A 20,939-nucleotide genomic window follows, 5' to 3' on the forward strand; every position below is an offset into this window, starting at 1 on the left:
GGACTGAATAAACAGGAAATTTTCAGATTACAGTTTTCCCTATGCTATAAATATGGCACCGGGGAACATTCAGGACTGGCAGAAGAATAAGCTGGGTGTTTATTATTCTATACAGAATTAAGAAAATTGGAACCTTTTTACAGTTCAGATGCATATATCACATGCCCAGCTGCAGCGCTGACAGGTCAAGATCAGAAGGATTTAAAGCCTGCATGTTTGATCCTCCTGTATCCACTCTTTCTGACTACAGTGCTGTAATTCAAATGTATAATATGATTGTTATTGTCAAAGGACTTCAAATCTTGGTTATTAACTTACTAGGCGTGGGCCATAGGCAGAGGGCAATGATCTACTCAGCAGGGACTCCCTTACAGTGTTGCATCTCAATGCAAAAAAAGTTGCACATGCTTTTTCTTGATGATGCAACATTAACAATTACTTCCACGCTGGGGAAGGAAAAAAATAAATAGCTGTGTAGGTATTTGTGGCCACGTGGCCCGTGAATCAGCCCTTACGTGGTTTTGGCTTTTATTTTCCTGCAGTGCCCCATTGCTGCGGGCACAGTGTGAGTGGGTCACCCCCGGAGTCCTGCAGGAGTTCTGTCTGCGGGTCAAGCACGCCTGGTGTTCTGATAACAGCCTTGAGCAAAAGAAAATAAAAATTAAAATTAAAAAGAAAAATTTAAAAGGTAGTATCTTGTGCAGCTTCGGGGGAGCCGGCTTTCCAAGTCTGGCTCATGCTTGCGTTAGCAGAGTTTGCGTTGTGAAGCAGAAAACTCTCATCTCCCCGTCAGGGAGGGAGAGCTGTTCCCACAGAGCTGCCCAGGAGCCCTCAGGGTGCGCCGAGCAGCCGGAGCGCCCTGCCCGGACTACGCCTCCCGGCAGCCCCGGCAAGGGGCGGGCACTGGCAGGGGAAGGGAAGGGCCGGCCCGGGCGGCTCGGGGGTCCTGGCGGCGCCTGCGTGGCCCGGCCCGGGCGGGGCAGCTCGGCTCGGCTCGGTTCGGCTCGGCTCTGTCTGGCTCGGCCCGGCCCGGCCCGGCCCGGCCCGTGGCTGCCCCGCCCCGTGCGGTGCCGGCGGGCGCTGCCCGGCCCCGCGGCGCCGCTGCCGCCGATGCTATGCCAAAGCCAGAGGTGTCCGCATCCTACCAGGAGGTACGGGGGGCCGGCAGGGCTGGGGGCTCGGCGGGCGGGCACAGCCGGCGTGTGGCCGTGAGCTCGGCTCGGCGCTGGGGCAGCTGCAGCCTGCAGGAAGCACCGGGTGGCTCGGGTGCGCACGGTTCCCTGCTTCACCTCTGAACGGGGTTAAAAGAGTGGGGTTGTTTCTCCTGTGTGAGGTGGGTACGGCTGGATCTTAGCCGGGGTTTGGTGACAAGGGGATGGATGGTGTGTAGGGTGGGAGAAGCGACTCGGGGAGCAGAGCTCCCGCATCCGAAACTGAAGCATGCTTTATCACACTGCCAGAAGCCCGAGCAGTGCCTGCTCTGCATATCAATGTACGGGCTCCGCAGCCAGGCTTCCTTGCCCGTTCCTATCTCTCCTAGTAGACACACAAGCAATTTCTGCCAAGCTCAGCAGAGGTAGAGTTACAGCAAAGCGCTTTTGTATCTTGCAGGCAAAAGGAATGTAGATATCTTCCTTCCTCTACACGTGACGGGTAGTTTGAGGCTCAGTTTTAATACATTCTAATTTAGTGTGGTACAGTCTGTTTAGTTTCAGCTTCTGGTTTTTTCGCCAGACTAGAAGGCACTGGAAGGTGATGAATCAGCAGATCAGCAAAAGGCCTGTATGAACAAGTTCTTCTTTTATTTAAGGGAGTTTTATCCAGTAGGAAGGTTTTATCTTGACTAAAAGATATCAAGTCTTTGATGACTATCAAGATGGGGTTGACTTGTGTGCCTGTACCTAGAGAAGGTGCTTGTGAGAGTTAATGAATCTGCACTGATGCCTGAAGTATGCACATGGACAATGTGTGTTGTGCTTTCACCCTAAGTATCAGCCACCACTGACCCTGCTCTCCTTATGTTTGGGTTTATCCCAAACTGTGGCAGGAGTCAAGATGGGATGTGTGTGTAGGTGCAGCACCTGTGTGTCCATTCCTTCCACAGCAGTCTTTGTTGCTTCTGCCCCTGGCAGGAATGCACAAATGTCTGGAATTGCCTTTTCTGAGCTTCTTTTTGTACAGCACTGAAAAAGAACTGCTGGGACATGGGCAGGTTCCTGTGGTTGTTTCTCCCTCAGCTGTATGTGCTGAGCCCAGAGGAATGCTGAGTGAAGTTGTGCTTCATGCCTTCCCTGCCCTTGACATTCTGTGCTGTCTCTGCATCCTGCTGCAAGGTCAACCGCCCTGCAATCTGTGCTCTTCCTGACTCACACCATGCTTCACCCCTTTATCAAAAATACCACGTGGGAAGGGCTGGCCTGGAGGGTGAACCTGGCTGGCTGCTCCCGGTTTGCTGTTGGCAGAACCCCTGAATCCAAGGGGAGTGGCAGGTGTGAACTGCAATCAGCTGTCCTGCAGTGTCCTGTGCTGGCTTCCCAGTCCCAGGGAGGCTGCAGCAGGGTGTGTGTGTGAGATGTGCTGGGTTTGTAGGTCTGTGCTGCCCTGGCTCACAGAGTCAGGGTGCTGTGTGCTGCTCAGAGCACAGTGGCTGAGCCATGCACAGCACTGGGATCTTGGTGACCTCAGTTCAGCATCTGCAGTAAAATAGAGCTGGTTTTAGCTGTCCTACACATCAGCTCAACCTGCTTACTGCATCTGAAGCACTCTTAGTAGTCCTGCTCTTGCCTGGCTGTCCTTCTCTGGCTTTATCTGTGGAAAGTTTGTGAAACATCGTGAACAGAGATAAGAAAACATATTGTTTGGGGTTTTTTGGTTTGTTTCTAAAGAGTGCTGAAAGTTTGTGTTTTCTGAGCTTACCACAGAATCATTTAGATTGGGAATTACCTCGAAGATTATTTTTCTTCCACTTGTTGAAAAAAATTGCTGCAGGTCCTCTTGAGAAGATAGGAAATGTTGCTTATTTTGTTCTTTTTTAACCTTGTGTTGAGATCTCCTTGGCATGAGGAATAGAATTCATTTACTCTCCCAATAACCTCGGTCATTGAGGTGCCTGTAGCTGGGCAATCAGAGGTGTGGGAGTCAGCTGAGGAGCTGCAGTGACTTTGTGACTTACATTACATTTGTTGGATCAGCTCTGGTATCAGCAATGTGCACAAGTATGACTGGAGCTGGTTTCTTAGCTGATTTAATGTAACCAGTACAAGAGTTCAGTGAGTACTTCTTTTGGGTCAGAGTAGCTTATTTTGGGTCAGATAAACAGAACCAGCATGTTTCTACAAAAAGAAGCACAGTTTTAATTTTCCCTTATTTTATGGTGATAATGGAAAAAGGTATCTTCAGTTGGACCCTGGTAAGAGTCTTGCACGTGAGCTGAGTTTTTAGCCTACAAGTTTCCTCTTCACTTCTTGCCTCATGCTATGGGAAATCATGCTTTATTTATGTACTAAGCATTTAAAAACAGCTGGGTAACTGCTTTCATCTTGCTTTGCACGATGGAAATGAATACAGAAGTACAGCAGGAAATGAAGGAGACTTTACGTCAGACTTTGAAGGTGTAAAATGAGTGGACTCTTTCCTAACAGGTGCTAATGAGGACCTGGTAATGGCATAATGATGATTTCAGTACTGAATTAAAGCTGGGTGAAATGAAAACACTCCCTTATGGATACCTTCACGTTTCTGTTGTGTAAGTTAGGGGTGTAGTGTTTAATAGCATTCAGTGCAGCTGCAGCATTGACTGTGCCCCGTTTTCCTTGAAACAAGAACAAGGCTAATGTGGTGTGCTGCATGCTCATGCCTTGGTTTGCATTGCTGTAATCTCTGTGTCAGTTACCACCAGGAAAGAAAGCTTGGGAAACATACAAGAGATACTTTCTATTTACAATGTACAAAGTCTGCAGTGCTCCACAATGTGGTGTGATGTGTGTCTGCTGTGACAAGCCTCTGACTCTGACGGAAGTGGCCTGGCAGTTTGAGCCCTGAGCTCTGAATAGCAAAACAAGAAAATATCTGGTCTCTGGTGCTGTTTCAGAAACACTGGAAGACTAATTAGTTGCATAACCACTAATATATAATAATCTGCGCAGTGAGATCAAAAAAGGAGCAGAAATATAGAGATGCTTGACTGTTGTTTCATAATGACCCTGCCACGTGTGGCTGTGACTGTATTTCAGTGCCCTGCCTTAACACCTGTCAAAATGCATCTCCTGCTTTTTGTACCTCTTTATTAAGAGGTACTAATGTTCTGTTTGCTGCTATGTGCTGTGGTTTCTTTATGCCTAAAAATATATCCTTCAGTGACAGAATGAAGTTCCTGCTTGTCAGAGAACACACTCCTAATTGTGGGGTTAAAATGTGTTGGAGCTGCTGGGGAAATAATTACTTTGAACTTGAATGGAAAGGTGATGTTATTGTTGAAGCAGCAGAGTAGAAGTAGGTTAAATTTGTAGAATGCAAGTCACTTAATTTGTGGCTCTAAGTCTACAGAGCTGTGGCTTTTGGCTTGTGAGCAAGTGGAACAGATGTTGGGTGCTCTTGGACTGGGGATGTGTTTTTGTGTATTCAGTTAGTTGGAGCCTCTTTTATTTGTACCATAGAAATTCCAACAATTGCAAGTTGAGAGCATGTTTGGAAATTGAACCACTGTTTTAACTACACAGCTGAGTGAAGATGTGGAGCGAGTATCTGAAAATCCAACAGAGGAGAGAGAAGGAGATATGGAAGTTCATGAAGATTCCAGCTCTGTAATTTTACCAGGTGAGAACTATTGACCCAAAAATTACTGATTTTTAGGGCCTGTTACCTGCTGCAGTGTGTGGCTGTGGTCGTTTTGGTTTTGCTTTTTTATTGCACCTCTGAAGGTAAACAAAACACTAGTTTCACTACTTATTTTCTTTACTTCACTAATTTAATTTACTTATTTTATGTGAATCAGTACTGATGGAAAGCCAAGGTTATCCAAGGACTGACAGGAGAACATTTCTTTGTCAGAATTTTTTCTTTGTCTCAATCAAACCACGTTCAGCACATCTGACTCTGAGATAGCTTAGTGTGTCATGTTCCTTGATGTTGTGTCCCACCTGAGGGGCAGTGGGTTGAGGCACAGTCTGTACCAGATTTACATGAGCAAGGTGCAATGTTGAATAGATGCTTTAACATAAATTCTTAGACTGTTCAGGCTGCTTTTGGAGGGCATGGAGCAGTGTGAAATGGGCTTATTGCAGCTCAGGTGTGGGCACTGAGGTTAGCCAGCCTCAAAGGAGCATGGCCTAAATGCCTTGCAGCAGTTCAAGCCATATTTGTTTCAGCAGTGCAGTTTTATGCACATTAATGTCCTAATTGCCTTGGCTGCCATCTCCTGGCATGTAACTTGCCATGGACATTTGTAAGTGGTTCTGTGTGCAATAGGGCTCATTAAGAGGCTCCTGTTTGCTGTGGGAAGGCACAAACACCAAATTGTAGAGTGGGAGAGCAGCGTGTGGCATGGCCTGACAGGGCCTGGCTCGTTAGGTGACACCCCACTGAACAGTCAGCAGGAAGCATGGCTGCTTATCTCCTTTCTTACATTGAGTTTTAACAAAATTTTGTGGGTTCAGATGTGGATCACTCATGACAAAATGTGATGTGTAACTCAGGGATACAGGAACCTTTGCTTTAGAAGCATTGCCAAAAGAAATGGCAAATGCAAGGGGTATGGGTAAAGCAGTGTCTGTGTGAGTGAGACTACTGAGAAGATCTAAAGAGAGCAAGATTTGAAGGAAAGGAGACTGGGAGAGTTGGGTCAGTCTCTTTCTAGCTGTAATGGGAAGAATCCTGCTATGGAAGTTTTTAACTGCATAAGGAATTATGAACTAGAGGTAACAAGTGTCTGGTGACTTCTACCATGGTGGAGATGCAATGCATACATCCTGGGCATGAGCATTATTTCAGTCACTCCACTGATGTCTGTTCTGAGTGTGTAAGAATCACTTCAGGCTGGAATTGGGGGAAAGAGAGGTTTTTTTCCCAGAAGCAAAGATTGACCATCAACAGACTTTCTCGTGAACTTTATTTAAACTTTGTTTCTCAGTTGTCCTTGAACACAAACCTTGTTTCCTGCCTGCAGTGGCCTTAAACAGGATGCCAAATTCTGGCATGAGAAAAGGAGACACAGGAGGTTGATTACACCTCCTACTTGAGAAGGTAGTATCTGCCTGGCTGATCATCAAAACTAGAATTAGCTGTGGTTTTTAAAATCAAGCTGAGTTTGAGGCTTACTTTCTTCTCACATGAGTGATCTTTAAATGTAAATTCAGCAAAAATCTCTGTATGTTGAAGTCCCAATCCATGTTCTGTTTGGTTCCAGATGGTGAGCTGGGTACCACTACCCCTTCTCTACGTTTCAGCAAAACCTGCCTAAAGAATGTTTTCTCTGTAATACTCCTGTTTATTTATCTGCTGCTCATGGCTGTAGCTGTGTTCCTTGTCTACCAAACCATCAGTGACTTCAGGGAGAAGCTCAAGCACCCAGTGATGTCTGTCACTTACAAGGAAGTGTCCTTCTATGATGCACCTGGTAAGAGTTGTAACAAGGAAAATGGGTTAAATTCTTGTTTTTCTTGGACTGTTTTAAATTTTTGGTGTTCATTCTTCAGAGCCCAGAGTGCATATAATACATTTCAGGTCTTTCATTTCCTCACTTTAGATTAAAAAGTTGTACTGGCTTTGCACAGAAATGTAAATGTTGTATGGGAGATTTTTGGGAGCTTTCATGCCAGTAATATGAATGGCAGAAACTGTGGAGAATTATGCAACATTTCATCGATGATAAGTGTTTTCAGGCTCTAAAATGAGTCTTCTTTTGGGGGAGAAAGTGAATTCCTTTTGGAAATATTCCCCAAACTGTGCCATTCAAACAGAGTAACACATGGGAGTAACACAGGAGCTCGGTGCTGCACTGGGCAATGAGATCCATTCACAGTAAAGAGATTAATTTCTCAAACCAACCACAAAATAACCAAAATGCCACTTTCTACTTCCACCCTGCCTTGTTTGCAACATGGCATTACATCAGTAGGCAATGAAAATCTAATGTGACTGCAGGGAACACTGTTGGCACAAAAATGCAGCGTGGCAGCAGAAACTGTTGCAGTTTGCAGGAGGAGTTGCTCCACAGGGGCATTTTTGAATAGTGAGTCCTGTTGTTATTAGTTTTTTTAATTGTCCAGTAGCCATTCATAAGTAGAGCCCATAGTAGCAAATGCAGCTCAGTCAGTCATCAGTGAGTTTCCAGTTTAACAATAACACTTCTGTTTCAAGTGTTACCACATTTTCCAAATACCCACTTCAGTAGTTGTGGCTGAAAGGTATTTTGAGGTGTTGCCATATTACTGTAGTTGCTTTTCTCTATGGCCAGTTAGCCCAGCTCTGGAAGTAGTGCCTTATGTTTGGGCCACATGGACCTGACTGTAAGAGCAAGCAAACTCAAACTTTTCCCTTTTTTTTCCTCCCCTCATGTGAGCATTTCATACAGCAACAGGAAGAAAATAAGCAGATTTTAAATAAGCAGAGCAACATACAAATAAATCCAAAAGTATTGTTGGAGATCCCTGCAGATCAGAGATCCTAAATCAATGTAGTCCTTTATTTTATTGCTCTGTTGAAATGATGAGATGGCAAGTTGCAAGCCTGGAGCTCTGAAGAAAGGAATAAAGCATTTGATATATGCTGAGTGCTTTGACATCCCACATTTTGGTGGGCAGGTCATCTCAGTTGTGAGTTAATTATATCTAATCAATTATACTATTTTTTTTTAAGTTGGACTAGATTATCTTCCAGCAGACTTGTTTGCAATAATAAATATGGTGTAGGTGGTGTAAAAGGATTTTGAGGTTTGGCTCTTGTGTTTTGCTAGCCTTCCAAAGCTGAGGTGGCTGAGGCTGCTTGAATGTGCTGTTGGACTGGAACAGGAGGTTTATGGCAAATGTGGGTTTCCATCCAGGTGGGGTAGTTGCCTGCCCTGCCCAGTGCTGTAAATAATAAGGGATGGCAGCACTTAGTGCATGTTTGATGGCTTTGATTTTTTTTTTATGATGTCACATTCAGTTAACAGAAGATATTGTATTCTGAAGGGCATCTTTCACTTCTATTAGCTCAGCCAGTGATCTTTGATCTGTCATGTATGGTATGTACATTATTTCCAATTAACACGTGGTGTGTTAAATTCTAATATCTGAAAACTAAAGCACTGCATGTCCCATTTGATGCTCCCTGACATGTTTTACAGATTCATCTGGGATTGAGAGGGACTGATGGGTTAGCTGCTGGCTTGTGGGAAACTTGGTAGCTTCTATGAGCCTTGAACTGTTGCAGTTGTTATGAACCTTGAACAGAATATGAGCCCTAATTTTTTTCAATGCATTGTGGGGGTTCTGTCCTGATGCTGTTAATGGTTTTGTCCTGCTCCAGAAAAATGTGGAAGTGCATGGTTTAATTTGATTGTTTTGTGGCATCTTAAAGACAGCTCAGTATTGTGTGGGATTAAATTCCAGAATGCAAATTGATGTCCTCAGGAAGGAAATCAGTGCTCTCCAATGTTTTTTCTCCCCAAACAGGAATTGCCTTTTACCCAGGCAAGGCTCAGCTGCTCAGCTGCAAGCATCATTACTACGATCACATTCCACCTCTGGTGAATCCAGGTCAGCCAGGAGACATTGAATGCACCACTCAGAGGATCAACTACACAGATCCTTTCACTAATCAAACTATGGTAATAACAATGTGATAGAACTAAGCTTGTTCGGTGTGGGGTTTCTGCTCATAATCTTGTTGGAAAGTAAAAGTATGTACTATGTGCTGTAAAAAATCCTTGCTTCTGGTTTGGATTTTTGTAAGCCATCTGTCATTTTGTTTTCAGAAATGTAAAAGACCCCAGTCAGTGTATATCCGTGTTATGGAAAATGAGCTGTCCTGTGGGTGTGTGCAGCACAAAACCCTTAATGAGATAAAATAAGTCATTTTTCACAGTGAAGCTCTCACCTCATTCTTCTCCTAAATGAACTGGGAAGCATTTTCCTTGATATGGTAAACCTAGCTCTGATTGAAGGCAGTGTCAGTATCCATTAAAGGAGGATAGCTAATCTCTTTTTTTATGTTTGCTGGGAATTCATACATGAATTCCTGCTGGGAATTACATACCATGTTTGTCACACTTGGAAGAATCTTAAATGGGCACCAAGTGCTTCATTACACTGAAATGCTTTGAGCCAGCAAGATGGATTCATTGAGGAGTGATTGTCTGAAATTGCCCTTAGAAGTGCAGGGAAGCTTGCTTCTTGATAAACAAATGTCCAAAACCCACAAATTACCATATTTAATGCTTACATATTAATATTTAAGCACTGAATCTTGGTGTAAAGACCTTGTTTTCAAACTGAAAGGAGGGACTGAAGTGACATTCTTGTTAGGTGTTTTAATATACGTGTACTTAGTAGCAGCCAGGAAACTCTGTGTGTGTGTGTGTTAGATTTCTACAGAGTATTAGTGCCAGGTGGTAAATTAATGAATAGGAAATGAGGATTCCTTTGCTCCTCTCACCATCTCTGTTTGCTTACAGAAGTATGCTTTGGTTGTTCAAGGCCCTCGTGATGTGAAGAAAAGGGAGCTGGTGTTTTTGCAGTTCCATTTAAATGAAACAGACCAAGATTTCAGTGCCATTGACTACCTGCTGTTTTCTTCTTTCCAAGAGTTTGTCAGCAGGTATGTAAAGGGGGGATGAGCCTGGGGCTGCATTGTTGTGTCACAGTACTTGTGAAAGCAGGGCTTTTTCAGTAAAAACCAGGCAGGCTTTTATGATTTTTTTAAAATGTTTGGACTATGTTGATGCTCTTTCATGTCTTTGTTTACTAATCTGACCTTTAAAAATGTATTGAGGGCTTTTTCAATGACAAAAACTGTTCTTCAGCTGTGCTTCAACCATTTGTTGCTGCACTTTCTAAAACCTTGGAGTTTGTGCTGGCTTCCTGCTGTCTGCTGCTGTGGGTGCTCAGGAAGTGTGCTGTGCTGGGCAGTGTGTCAGGAAGTGCACCAAGAACACAAATATTTCTGTACCATTTGGGGGTTTTTAAAGCAATTGCTGTAAAGGTCAGATCCCTAGATTGCTTTGTTGTGATTTCATTGAAAGATTCACTCTGTTTCTTTGTATTAATGGCTTTATTTAAGATTCTGCAGAATGATGTAAATTCATATATGGGGTTTTTGAAATTGCTTTATATTGGTTTGACAGTGGTATCATTGGAGTGTCTAATTTACCTTGTAATTTTAACAAGAATGGAATTAATCTTGTCTTGAACTTTCTTAAATACCCACTCTTTTTTCCACCTTTTGAGAATAAATTTCATATTTAACAGTTTAATTTTTGCTTTAATTTGAATTCAAGTTTGGTTCTTCTCTCTGAGATCCAGATTAAAAGTTAGTCAAGAAATATTAGTCATAGTGACACCTGATAGAAAACCTGTATTTGATAATAGATGCTCAGTGAAAAAGGGACAGGGGATATAGAGGACCTATGCAGAGCAAAATTAGGTGAGGGAGGGAAGAGAACAGGTTTTATCTGTTCTCAGAGGCCTCCTCAGAGGCTTGGACATGGTCATACCGATGCTTTTCAGATGGATCAAAGAGTGGGAGTGTTCAGGCATGCCACCTCTGGGTGGCCAAAGAGCAGTGAGGTGGAGTCACCTTTTACAAAGCATTTCTGCTTCAGGGAAGACACTCTTAAGTCTGTAACTGTACTGAAACACCTCATAAAATGCTAATGTTCTGGGTGTTTTAGGCATTGATATTTTAGGGTGAGAGACACCAGTTAAGGGTAGTGGCGTAGAAGGTGCTGCTCGTTCCTTATGTTGTTTATTTCTGGTTTTCTGGCTTGTGCTCTGGTAGGAAATGCTTACAGTGGCACCACTTGCAGCAGGTGCTCAGCTCTCTCTGTGCTGCCAGGCACCAGCACTGCCTGGGCTAGCCCTGGTGCTGCAGCTGGCTGGGGACAGGATGAGCAGCTCAGTCTGAGCATCCTCAGGCCTTGGCAGGCGCAGGGAAATGGGGATGTTTGGCTGGGGATGCAGCCTCTGTGCCTGCTTGGGGCAGACACTAGGAACAGGAGTTGAAACTGGTTTTGAGCTCACCCAGGTGAAGGGTAACACTGGCAGGGGGATGGAAGCCTTAGTGGTAAATGATCTGCATGTCTAGATGGAATTCAGGAAAAGAACCAGCTGTGGTTTTCTGCAGCATCCTCCCCAACTTGATACAAATGGTGTGGCTTGTCTTGCTCAGTGCTGTGTTTGCTGTCCTGGCATGAGCTGGCTGGGCTCAGGCAGGTTGGGAGTTTACATTTCTCCTGACTGTGAAAAGTGCACGTGAAACTGCACTCTGTGTGTGCAGAGCACTCATTCTGTCCAGCTTCCAGCAGAAGAGAAAACAGAAATGATTTCTTGTTCATCAGCAGATGCTAAATTTAGCTGATGGGAAGTCTGGGTTAAAATATCTGTAGAAACTGTTGTGTGTCCTTCCATAGAGCCTCTGAAAACTTCAATTACTGGCCTCTGTTAACTACTTCTCCTAACAAAGTGTCTCACTGGTTGTGAGGGCCCAGAATAACAGTGCCCAGCAGTTCATGTACAGTGTTACCAGAGGTGCCACAAGCAAGAAAAAAATGGCAACTTGTACCTTTAAGAGATTTTCTGTGCTGCAGTAAGTGCTGAGGACTCAAGCAAGGCCCAGTTGTTTCTGTCAAGGGCTTTATTCTCTGCAGCCCTTCTGTTAAAATTGGATCAGACTCCATGAAACTGGCACTGCTCACTGGTTTTGTTCTGGGCTCACAGAACACTGCTGCTCTGTGTGCTGTTGTTGGCCTCTGAGCTGCAGGGAGATGCTGCTGCCTTCTTTTTCTTTTTTTTTAAGGTAGTGGCAGCTGCTGTCTGTACCATATTAATTGGAGGGAGGGAGGGAAATAATGAAACCCTTGCAAATTACCCAAAATGTGTGGCTAGAAATACAAGTTTCTCTCCTGAACTGTTATTAGGATAATACATGGGCTTTAGAAGAAAATCCTGAATAAATTCCTGACAAAACTATTGTTAGTGTAGCATGTCAAATAACTGAAATGATGGATACCAGTGTGAACAGGTCAGGGTTGATTTCAGGGTCCAAACTGAGCTCAGTGTTCATGTCTCTGATCTGGATCGCTGCATGCAGAGAAATACAACATAGAAGGATTGAGACTTTTAGTACCACGGCAGCCTTTGTTAGATGCCATGGCTGTTTGAGTGTTTCCTGCTCTGGGAAACACAAAAGCAATAAACACAGACTGGACCTGAACCACCAGTGGGTTTGGCTCTTGCTGTTGCATTGGAATCTGCCGGTGGCATGTCCTGAACTTCTCTGGCTCTCTTGGGTGGTCCATAGACACTGGTGGTAAAGGATCCACTGCAGCGCTACAGCCCAGGCCAGAAATAGGTTAGTGACTCCCTCAGATAAAAAAAAGAAAAAGAAAAAAGAGAAAGAAAAAAAGGGAAAAAATCCCAAACAGCAACAAAAAAGAGGTGTGGCCTGTGTGGGTTGTCTGTCTTTGGTGTGAAGAGGGAATTAAAAGAAACTGCCTGGAGAACTGTTTTACAGCTTAAAATCCCTTTCCTGTCTTGTGTTCACTTGGCTGTGTGTGGTTTTAAAGCTGTGTAATTTGCCCTCTGCTATAATATGTGCAAAGCTTGTTCCTCTGTGCTGTGCTCCTCCTGTCCACCCCCCTTTTTTCCCCTCACTCTGTGGCAGTGGTCTCGATTAGGGAGATGCCTCTCAGATCACTTCTCCACAGCTTCTCCTAGGATATTATTAATCCTTCTTTTTCCAGCCTGCAATTACTGTCAAAGGCAGAGCACACTGCTGCTGCCTGCCTGCCATGGAAGTTGTGGCTGTAATGTTCAGCTCTGTGTCATAACTTCCTGCCTCATTTTTCCATCCTGGCTTGGAAAGCTTTTCCAGGATGCTGTATTTAGCCAGCCATTAGGCATATGACTGCCTGGCAAAATGCTAATTATGTGTGTTCCTCTTGAGTGGCAAAGCACTCCAGTGCTGCCCTGGGCTGTCCCCTCAGCTGCTGCTCTGCCCACATCCCAGGAGGGGAGGCAGTTGTTGGATTAGGTGTTCCTGGGTCACTGGTTTGCTCTGGGGGGGAGCAGGCAGGCTGTCCTTAGGCTCTGCCCACGTCTCTCCTGTGGGAGGTGGAGAGGTGCCATCCTGTTGGGGCCACTAAACAAGCACCTCATGTCAAAATAAAGATGCTCCTAACTTCCTAGGACACCCTGGGAACAGCATCTGCCTTGATAGGTAGCAAAGTGTGTTAGTTTTTATTTCCAATAACCCTTCTGTTTTCTGTGCATGTGCACAGTGGAATTCTGTGTCTGAGTCCATGGCCTGAAGCCCTGACTTGAGAGAATGGCTTTGCTGGGTTTTGCCCTCCCATTCATCTGTTAAGCCTGAGCAGGTGCTGTGGTACAGAGTAGCCATCAATTTGATATTTATATCAGTTCAGTTCCTTTGGTCCTTGTAGACAAGGCACCTTGGTTTGTAGAAAGAAAAGAAGCCCTGAGTTTGAAAACTAAGAAAAAAAGACAGGAAAGTGCAAATCCAGTCAGTGCTGGACAAACCTTTCTGATTGGCCTGTTCTGGGACTAGAGCTTGTACTTTTCTCCTTTACTTCTTTGCATTTTTCTCCTGAAAGATGAAAACACCTTCATCTCCTAAAAGACCTGGTTATGCACACCCTCTACCTCAAAAGCAGAGAACACTTTCCCTTCTCCTAGGTAGATGGATTTAGTCTGCATCAAAACCCTCTCCCTTCTTTTAAGGACCAGCATACCCTGGCATATCTCTACAACCTGAAATCTGCCTTAGTAAAAATAGCCTTTAATGGTCCCTGACTTCTCACAGTGGTTTACCCCTTCTTCTCAAATGAAACCTTATTGGAAAAGCAGCTGCAGGGCTGGGCTTATTTCACAGGGATGACATGGAAATGGCTAAAATCATAGTACTGAAGAGTTCCAAGCAAATGGCATGGTTAATTCACTATGTCCTGTGCAGCTGGTAGAGAAGAGATGGAGACCAGATATGCCCTAAAGCTGCCCCTTTACTACTTGCAGCGTGAGGGGTGTTGGAAGCCCTAAAGGTTTACAGGCACAGTATTAAAAAACAAAACCCCAGCCAAACCACAGGAAGCAATCCCACTGTTCTGGGGGCTGCAAATAGCTGGGATTGCATGTTGGGATAACAGTTACTGCAGGTGGGAGCCTTACACCAAAGCTGCAGTGCTTCCAAAATAATAGGATTGTACTGAATATCAATTTTGAGGCATTTTCAGCATGTCTGCATTGCAACTGATTTATTTGGCAACCAGAAATGAGGTGAAGCACCCTGTCCTTCCTCTAGGCTCTTCCTGCTGCCTCTTGCTTCCTGACTTGGTGATGAGTTGTTTCCTGAGGTCCTGGCTCTGCCCCTTTCTGTCCCAGGGGTGGCTGCTGAGCAGAGCTGAACTCCCTGTGGGCAGAACAATCCCTGCAGGCAGGCAGAGCTCCAGGGTTGGTGGCACCAGGTAAATCCTCTGCAGTTAAGGATGCACCAGTGAAGGGCTGCCATTCATGAAAACACCACTACACACAATGTTTTAGATGTGTTGAATTTAGCAGGCAGAGAACAAAAGGAATTGTGAACATAGTTTGAAGTACCTGTAGGTCTGACCTTCTGCCTGCAGTGCTCAGTTTGGTCAATAAAGTAATGCTTTCTTTTTCCTTTAGTCCAGAAAAAGCAAAATTCATGAAGGACTGTGAAAGTTCATACTCCAGCTGGAAGTTTTCTGGAGGCTTCCGAACTTGGGTCAAGATGTCCTTGGTCAAAACAAAAGAAGAAGATGGTAGTGAGACTGTTGAATTCAAACAGGAGGTAAAAAAAAAAAATAAAATTATGTTTGGGGAGTTTGGTTTTGTTTCCTTGCATCCATGATGCCATTTTCCACTGAGCAGTTTTGACTCTCATTGCTCCCACTGTTTCTCAAGGAGGGAATCTGTAGAAGTGTAAATGTCTTGATGTGCTCAGCTGTTGGTGTGGCCTCATGGCAGAGCTCAGGAAAACATCTTCTGACAAGGGAGGCCAAAAATCCAGGCCTCACTTGGGTTATGACACCTGTAGTGTCATATTAATTAATTACTAAATGATAGTAAAACAGCTACCCACAGTTCAAGGTGGAGAACAATTGCCAAAGGAATTGCCTAATAACAGCTACTGTTGGAAAGTGGTATTGTTGAGGTTGCCACTGATGTTAGGATGAAGAGGTAAATGTAAGCCTTGTATCCTTTGTAGCATTTTATGTCTGTTTTTTGTTTGGGTTTGGAATTTTTAGCTGTTGAGTGTCTTTAGAAATGTGGAGTAACTTCACTTCTTGCATCATTTAAAACTAGAAAATATGCAGGTGGAAGATGCCAGCTTATCTAGAGAGGAAATGAGCCTTTCATTCCTGTTCTGTTCACATTAATGCACAAGAAAATAATTGTGTTTTGACTTTGTTTGCTTCCAGTGTTCGTTGGAAAGGAATGAAAATGAAAAATTTAATGAAAATTTTAAGAGCTGTCCTTTCCAGAGGGTGTCTCTTTCAGAGATTACACTTTCTCTTGATCCTTGGTACTCTTGGAAAGGTGTTCTGAGGAGAGCAGAATGAAGCAGACTGTTCAGTTCCATCCCTAGTTCTCACAGTTAGGTGTTACCTGGCACAGCCTTAAGGGAACCCAGAGCTGGTACTGTGAGGGGAGGACACTCCTACTCCCCTAGAGAAGGACAGGAGGCAAATCCCAGAGTCATGCAAGTCCCAAGGCAATACCTTGCTTTGGAGGAGAGGAAAGAATGCATCAGTCTGCTGCTGCTGCCATGTAAGCACTGACAGCAGCTGTCTGTCTGTCCTTCATCACCTACAGCTCTCTATCATTTGCCATTTGGTGCTTACCAAGTTTGCCCACTGTGCTTTCCTGAAAGTCTTCCTTTGTGTGCCCAAGTCTAATGTGTCTCAGAGTGGAAACAAAAGGCTGGCTCAAATTCAGGGAATAAAGAGTTTTTTGTGACCATAAACATCTATTTAGTTCAGCAGTTATAGACTGATCATCTGAGTAAGGGAACACTGTTGCTGGTTTGGGTTTTCTGTTTGTTTTGTGGGTTTGTTTGTTTGTTTTTAATAAAACCTAGGAACCAGGAATCAGATCTCTATTAATAATACAACAGAAATTGAAACAGCTCAGACATAATTTGCACTTGCTTTGTTTGTCAGTACAGCATCTGCTCAAATTGCACCAGGAAGTCCATTAGCCTTTCAGATGCAAACCTGGGAGCTGGCATACTGCAAAGATGGATACAAACACCAGGTCAAACAGAGCAGTCACTCACTCTAACTAGCCCAGCAGTCGTTCATTTGGATTTTCCTCCTTTCCCATTGCCTCGGTTTTGCCTTGGGTACTGTTCATTTCCTGGTGTGCAGTTTCCTTGGATGAGTGTGGCTGGAACACTGGCACCCAATAAGGAATCAGCTGTGGAAGTGTGGGGCAAGTGTTGGAATCCAAAACGCAGGGAACTCTCAAAATTTTGGGCCTGTAAGCCAAAGCTTAGAATTAAACACTGGATTTGATCTGAGGCCTTGGGAAAGGCTTCCAAACTTAGGTGCTAGAAGCAAGAATGTGGATTTATAGTTTAGAGCAGAGACCCATTAAGCTAAGTAGAGGAAGGTTCAGAGTTTTAGGGTCCAGTACTGTAGGTTTGTGTGTCAGAACATGATTGGCTAAGAAAGCTTACACTGCAGTATGAGTCCATTAGATGAAATATTTAAGGATGAGGTGAAAAACATAAATATCCTTCTTGGCAGTGTTTTATTGGTTAATAAAAGGTCTTGTAACTGGAGGTGTTGTGACCTTCTGATGAACCATGGGGTAAAGATGTGAGGTGAACTCACCCTTCCTGCCTGTGTAGAAGATAAGGAAAATAAATGGCACCATCTAAAGCAGCTCAGAGATTCTGTCTCTGACTCATTCACAACTCCTCACAAATCCTCACAGGCAAGTCTGCAGCAAAGGTGTTTGACCAGAAACCACAGGCTGGGGAAGCCCCATATGCTCTGAGTGGCCATGAAGAGTGTTCTAGCTCCTGCTGCTTCTTGCCTGCAGCCTAAAATCTGTTCAGGGCTGGGGCTGTGGAGAAGACTGAGAGAAACCCTGAGGTATTTGTAGAGACACTGCACCATGGTGGATCTGAGGCTTTTGTGGCAGCTCATCCCTCATGCCATGGGAAGCCTTGTAAGGAGATGAAGATTGTGGTCTCCTTAGAGACTTCCAACTCTGCCTGGGAAACTGGGCTCCCAAAACATGGAACAGGCATGCTCTTCCGTCATCTCTCTCATCTTTGTGTCACAAGCCTGATGCAAAGTCACAGTGCTGCTGGACCCATTGCTTGCAGTACAGAATTAACAGGATGAGCAGCAGTACTCCCCTCTGCACACAGCAAGAGGTAAACACTCCTTTGAGGTTGGAGAAGGGAGAAGTCCTTCCACCGCTGTTTACAGATGTAAACACTCCTTTGGGGCTTGGAGAAGGGAGAAGTCTTTCCCCACTGTGCTTTCCTGAGGTCCCTGTGTGGCTCCTGGGCAGTTTGTGTTGTGTCCTAGGAGCAGGGGGCAGTTCACACTGGTTGTGGTGGTTCCTGCCTGTGTACAAACCCTGTGTGGTTCCCCCCTAGGCTGAGGGCAGCTGGTACAACACAAGGGTTTTCCTGGGCCTGATGTCTTAATATTTTCCTGGTTGTGGTTCTTGAGACCCTGGCTTCATGTGGCTGTAACATTGTCTGGTATGCTAACCCAGTTCCCTGTTGGAATTGTGTTACAGCTCTGCTGGGCAGCATTAGTTTCAAGTGGTGACCTAGTTAATGGGCACTACTGGGAAGTGTGGGTTTGGTTGTTAACACCTGGCCTTCTTTCCATGTTCATTCTGCACTTGCTGGAATGTTCTAGTTTATTCTACAACCCGTTTTTCAAATAGAAGGACTCTTCCTGACACCATTATGTGGTTCTCTGGAAAATAAAGCAAATTTAACATTCATTTACTTGCGGTAATACAGCATTTGGAAAGTTCTCATGAATGAATTTTGGAAGTATATTGTCTCCTCTTGAGAGGCAATGTAGAAATGGTTGTAGTGTGATCCTGAGTGAGAATAGGAAAATAATATCAATGTGAGACAGAGGGAAGAAACTGCCCTTGCCATATTTTGCTCTAGGTAGAGAAAGGCTGCAGTGGAAGTCTCTAAATAGTCTGGTATTTTCACCTGCTTACAGGCCTTTTTTGTTGCACAAAAGACTCATTGTACTGCTGGAGAGTAACCTGCACTTTTCTTTCCCTGTCCCCAGACCAGTGTGGTTAACTACATTGACCAGAGAACTAAACCAGGGAGTGACCAGCTGTTCTTTGTGGTGTTTGAGTGGAAAGACCCTTTCATACAGACTGTTCAGGACGTGAGTAACCCTCCAGTCCCCTCCTGAGTCACTGTCTGACTGTGCAGCTCGTGCCCTGTGTGTGCATGCACCTCCTCCGTTACCTCACCCCAAGAATAAATGCAGACAAGAGTGAGGATACTTCTGAAATTCCAGTGTAGGCTCTTCCTTATGTCCAGTAGTGCATTCTGTGTGGAGGTCAGGGCCATGTGATGCTGTTCCTTGGGCTGGTGACACTCAGCATCCTGCTTGCAGCTAGGGGTGCCATGTGGCTAAGAAAATCACCTGTGTTCTAGCAAAGGGTAGCTTCAGGGCAGAGCTGAACTTCTTGCTTTAGTAAGTCTGCTGCATAATCTGATTTAATGACTTTTTTTAATTAATTGACAAGAAACCTGGGCTGAAATAAGAATAATAGAAATAGCCTGGTGTATTTTTTATCCATTATTAGAATAAATTCATTAGAATAAAATGTGGTACTGTATTTACCTGACAACCAAGGTCCAGCAGCAGCAAAATCTTGAATGTTGGTGTTTTCTTGCCCAAAACCAGAGTGTGAATTGTTTTCTTGCCCAAAACCAGTGTGAACTCCTGTGTGGGACAGGAGCTGGTCCTTTGCACTCCTGCTGTCCCAGCAGGACCCAGGCCCCTCCTTGGCCTTCAGAGCCCAGTCCTATTCCCACAGCCCTCACTCCTCTCTACCTGTGTGGAATCAGATGACGGGACTAATATTTGTCTTCTCTTTCAGATTATCACAGCAAACCCCTGGAACATGATTGCTCTCCTCTGTGGTATCTTTCTGGCCCTGTTTAAGGCAGCAGACTTTGCTAAGTTAAGTGTTAAGTGGATGATCAAGATCCGAAGAAGGCACCTGAAGAGGACTCGGCAAGTCACGAACCACATAAGCTGAGCCTCAGACTGAATTTAAACTGTTCATAGCAGGAGGGACAGAAAGTAACTGGAATGAGCTGCAATCAGCAATTCAAGCTGAAAACCAGGTATGTTTTATTCCAGAGAGATGCTGGCTGGAGGAACAGCCTCGTGACCCGGCCCTGGAACTGCAGAGGCGCTAACTCTAGGACAGGTCTAACAAACTCGTGCTTTTCTAGTCCAAGTTTAACAAGTTTACCTGCGTGTATGGGGGAGCCAGGGGGAAAGGAGGGAACTCAGTTGTGTTCAGAAAGCCATCCCTGTAGTAAATTGTGAAAAGTGGACAGTGTTAGAATGTTTCTCCAGCAGACCCTTTAGTTTCTGCATCAGCTGTGAGCTGCTCCCGTAGCACAGTCACTGCCCTGATGGTGCTTAGTGGAAGGCAAAGTGCTCTGCAAACATCCTGGCCTCTCTTCTCCAAAGTGTACTTTAAAACAAAATACACTGGAATTCCATTACATGTCATCTTTAAATCAAAGTACAATGACTTTAATATTAAAAAATACTTCAAGTAATCTATTGTGTGCCTTCTTTGAAACTACCTGCTCTCAGGTTGGGAAGGAGCTTCACAGGAGGCAAGAGTGCTGTGGCCTGAGGAAAAGGTGAAAACCACAGATCAGTCCAGCTCAAAGGAAACTCAAGCACCAGGACAATGTGGGGGGCTGAGTTGGTGGCTAATCTCAAAGTCTGTCTCAGGCTGTTGTTTATCCCTCCTTCTCTATCAGTCTTTCAGGAAGTGAAAAACAGTCTTTCCTCAGCAGGCATGTTACTGTGATTCTCTGTTCTGTGGGGAATGCCTGCTCACCAACTGTGCTGGGGTGCTGGTGTCTTTTTCTTCCTTATAAGTCCCTTGTTAGCTGGGATGCCTGACTGGGACGTGTGGAGTCTGCAGGGAGCAGGGCACCACGGTGTGTTTGCTCTGAAGCCTTTGCTGCAAGGATGCCAACTCAGAATTTGCTTCTTCCTTCCTCTTCCAGCAGAGTACTTAGAGGAGTGAGTGTGTCCAGTCACCCCCTAACCTTCCTTCCTTGCTTTTGGCATCTGAGGAAGCCTTTTGGGACAAAATTTCCTACTTTCAGCTGGCTTCCAGAGCAAATTAAGGCACTGCATTGACCAGCCAGCCTTAAACAGGGGAGCAACAACTCATTGCAGTAAGATAAATAAAATAGCAGCACTGGCTGTTTGGGGGAGAATGTTTACTCAGGGGACAAAGATGTTTCTATGGGAGAAAGGTGGTATCCAGTCCCCACCTTCAGCATCTCACAAGGATGGCTCCTGTGCAGTAGTGCACAGCAAGGAATGAGATTAAACTGGACAAGACCAGCAAAGGCCAAACACTGCATGGCTGAAGCAAAAAGAGCTACTCCATCCCTGAGTGATGGGCAACAGGACAGAAACCAGAATCCCCCACACTTAA

General features: G+C 44.7%; 1 protein-coding gene across 3 annotated transcripts; it reads left to right on the forward strand.

The window, feature by feature from the left end:
* The first annotated feature begins 1,062 nt into the window (after positions 1-1,062).
* Positions 1,063-20,799, forward strand: PACC1 (proton activated chloride channel 1). Of its 3 annotated transcripts, none has more exons than XM_054279581.1 (8): positions 1,063-1,151; positions 4,719-4,815; positions 6,404-6,613; positions 8,652-8,806; positions 9,653-9,795; positions 14,877-15,021; positions 18,512-18,616; positions 19,341-20,799. In XM_054279581.1, the coding sequence occupies exons 1-8, from the start codon at positions 1,116-1,118 to the stop codon at positions 19,500-19,502; spliced, it is 1,053 nt and encodes a 350-aa protein (XP_054135556.1). In that variant the 5' UTR covers positions 1,063-1,115; the 3' UTR covers positions 19,503-20,799. The 3 variants fall into 3 exon arrangements, with proteins under 3 accessions (XP_054135556.1, XP_054135557.1, XP_054135558.1); XM_054279582.1 differs by having other exon boundaries at positions 1,067-1,151; positions 4,656-4,815; XM_054279583.1 differs by lacking the exon at positions 1,063-1,151 and adding an exon at positions 1,512-1,576.
* The last annotated feature ends 140 nt before the right edge of the window (positions 20,800-20,939 follow it).

The sequence above is a fragment of the Melozone crissalis genome, unplaced genomic scaffold (genome assembly GCF_028551555.1).
Source record: "Melozone crissalis strain CALT ecotype California unplaced genomic scaffold, PUWL_Pcris_2 ptg000027l_1, whole genome shotgun sequence".
NCBI lineage: Eukaryota > Metazoa > Chordata > Aves > Passeriformes > Passerellidae > Melozone > Melozone crissalis.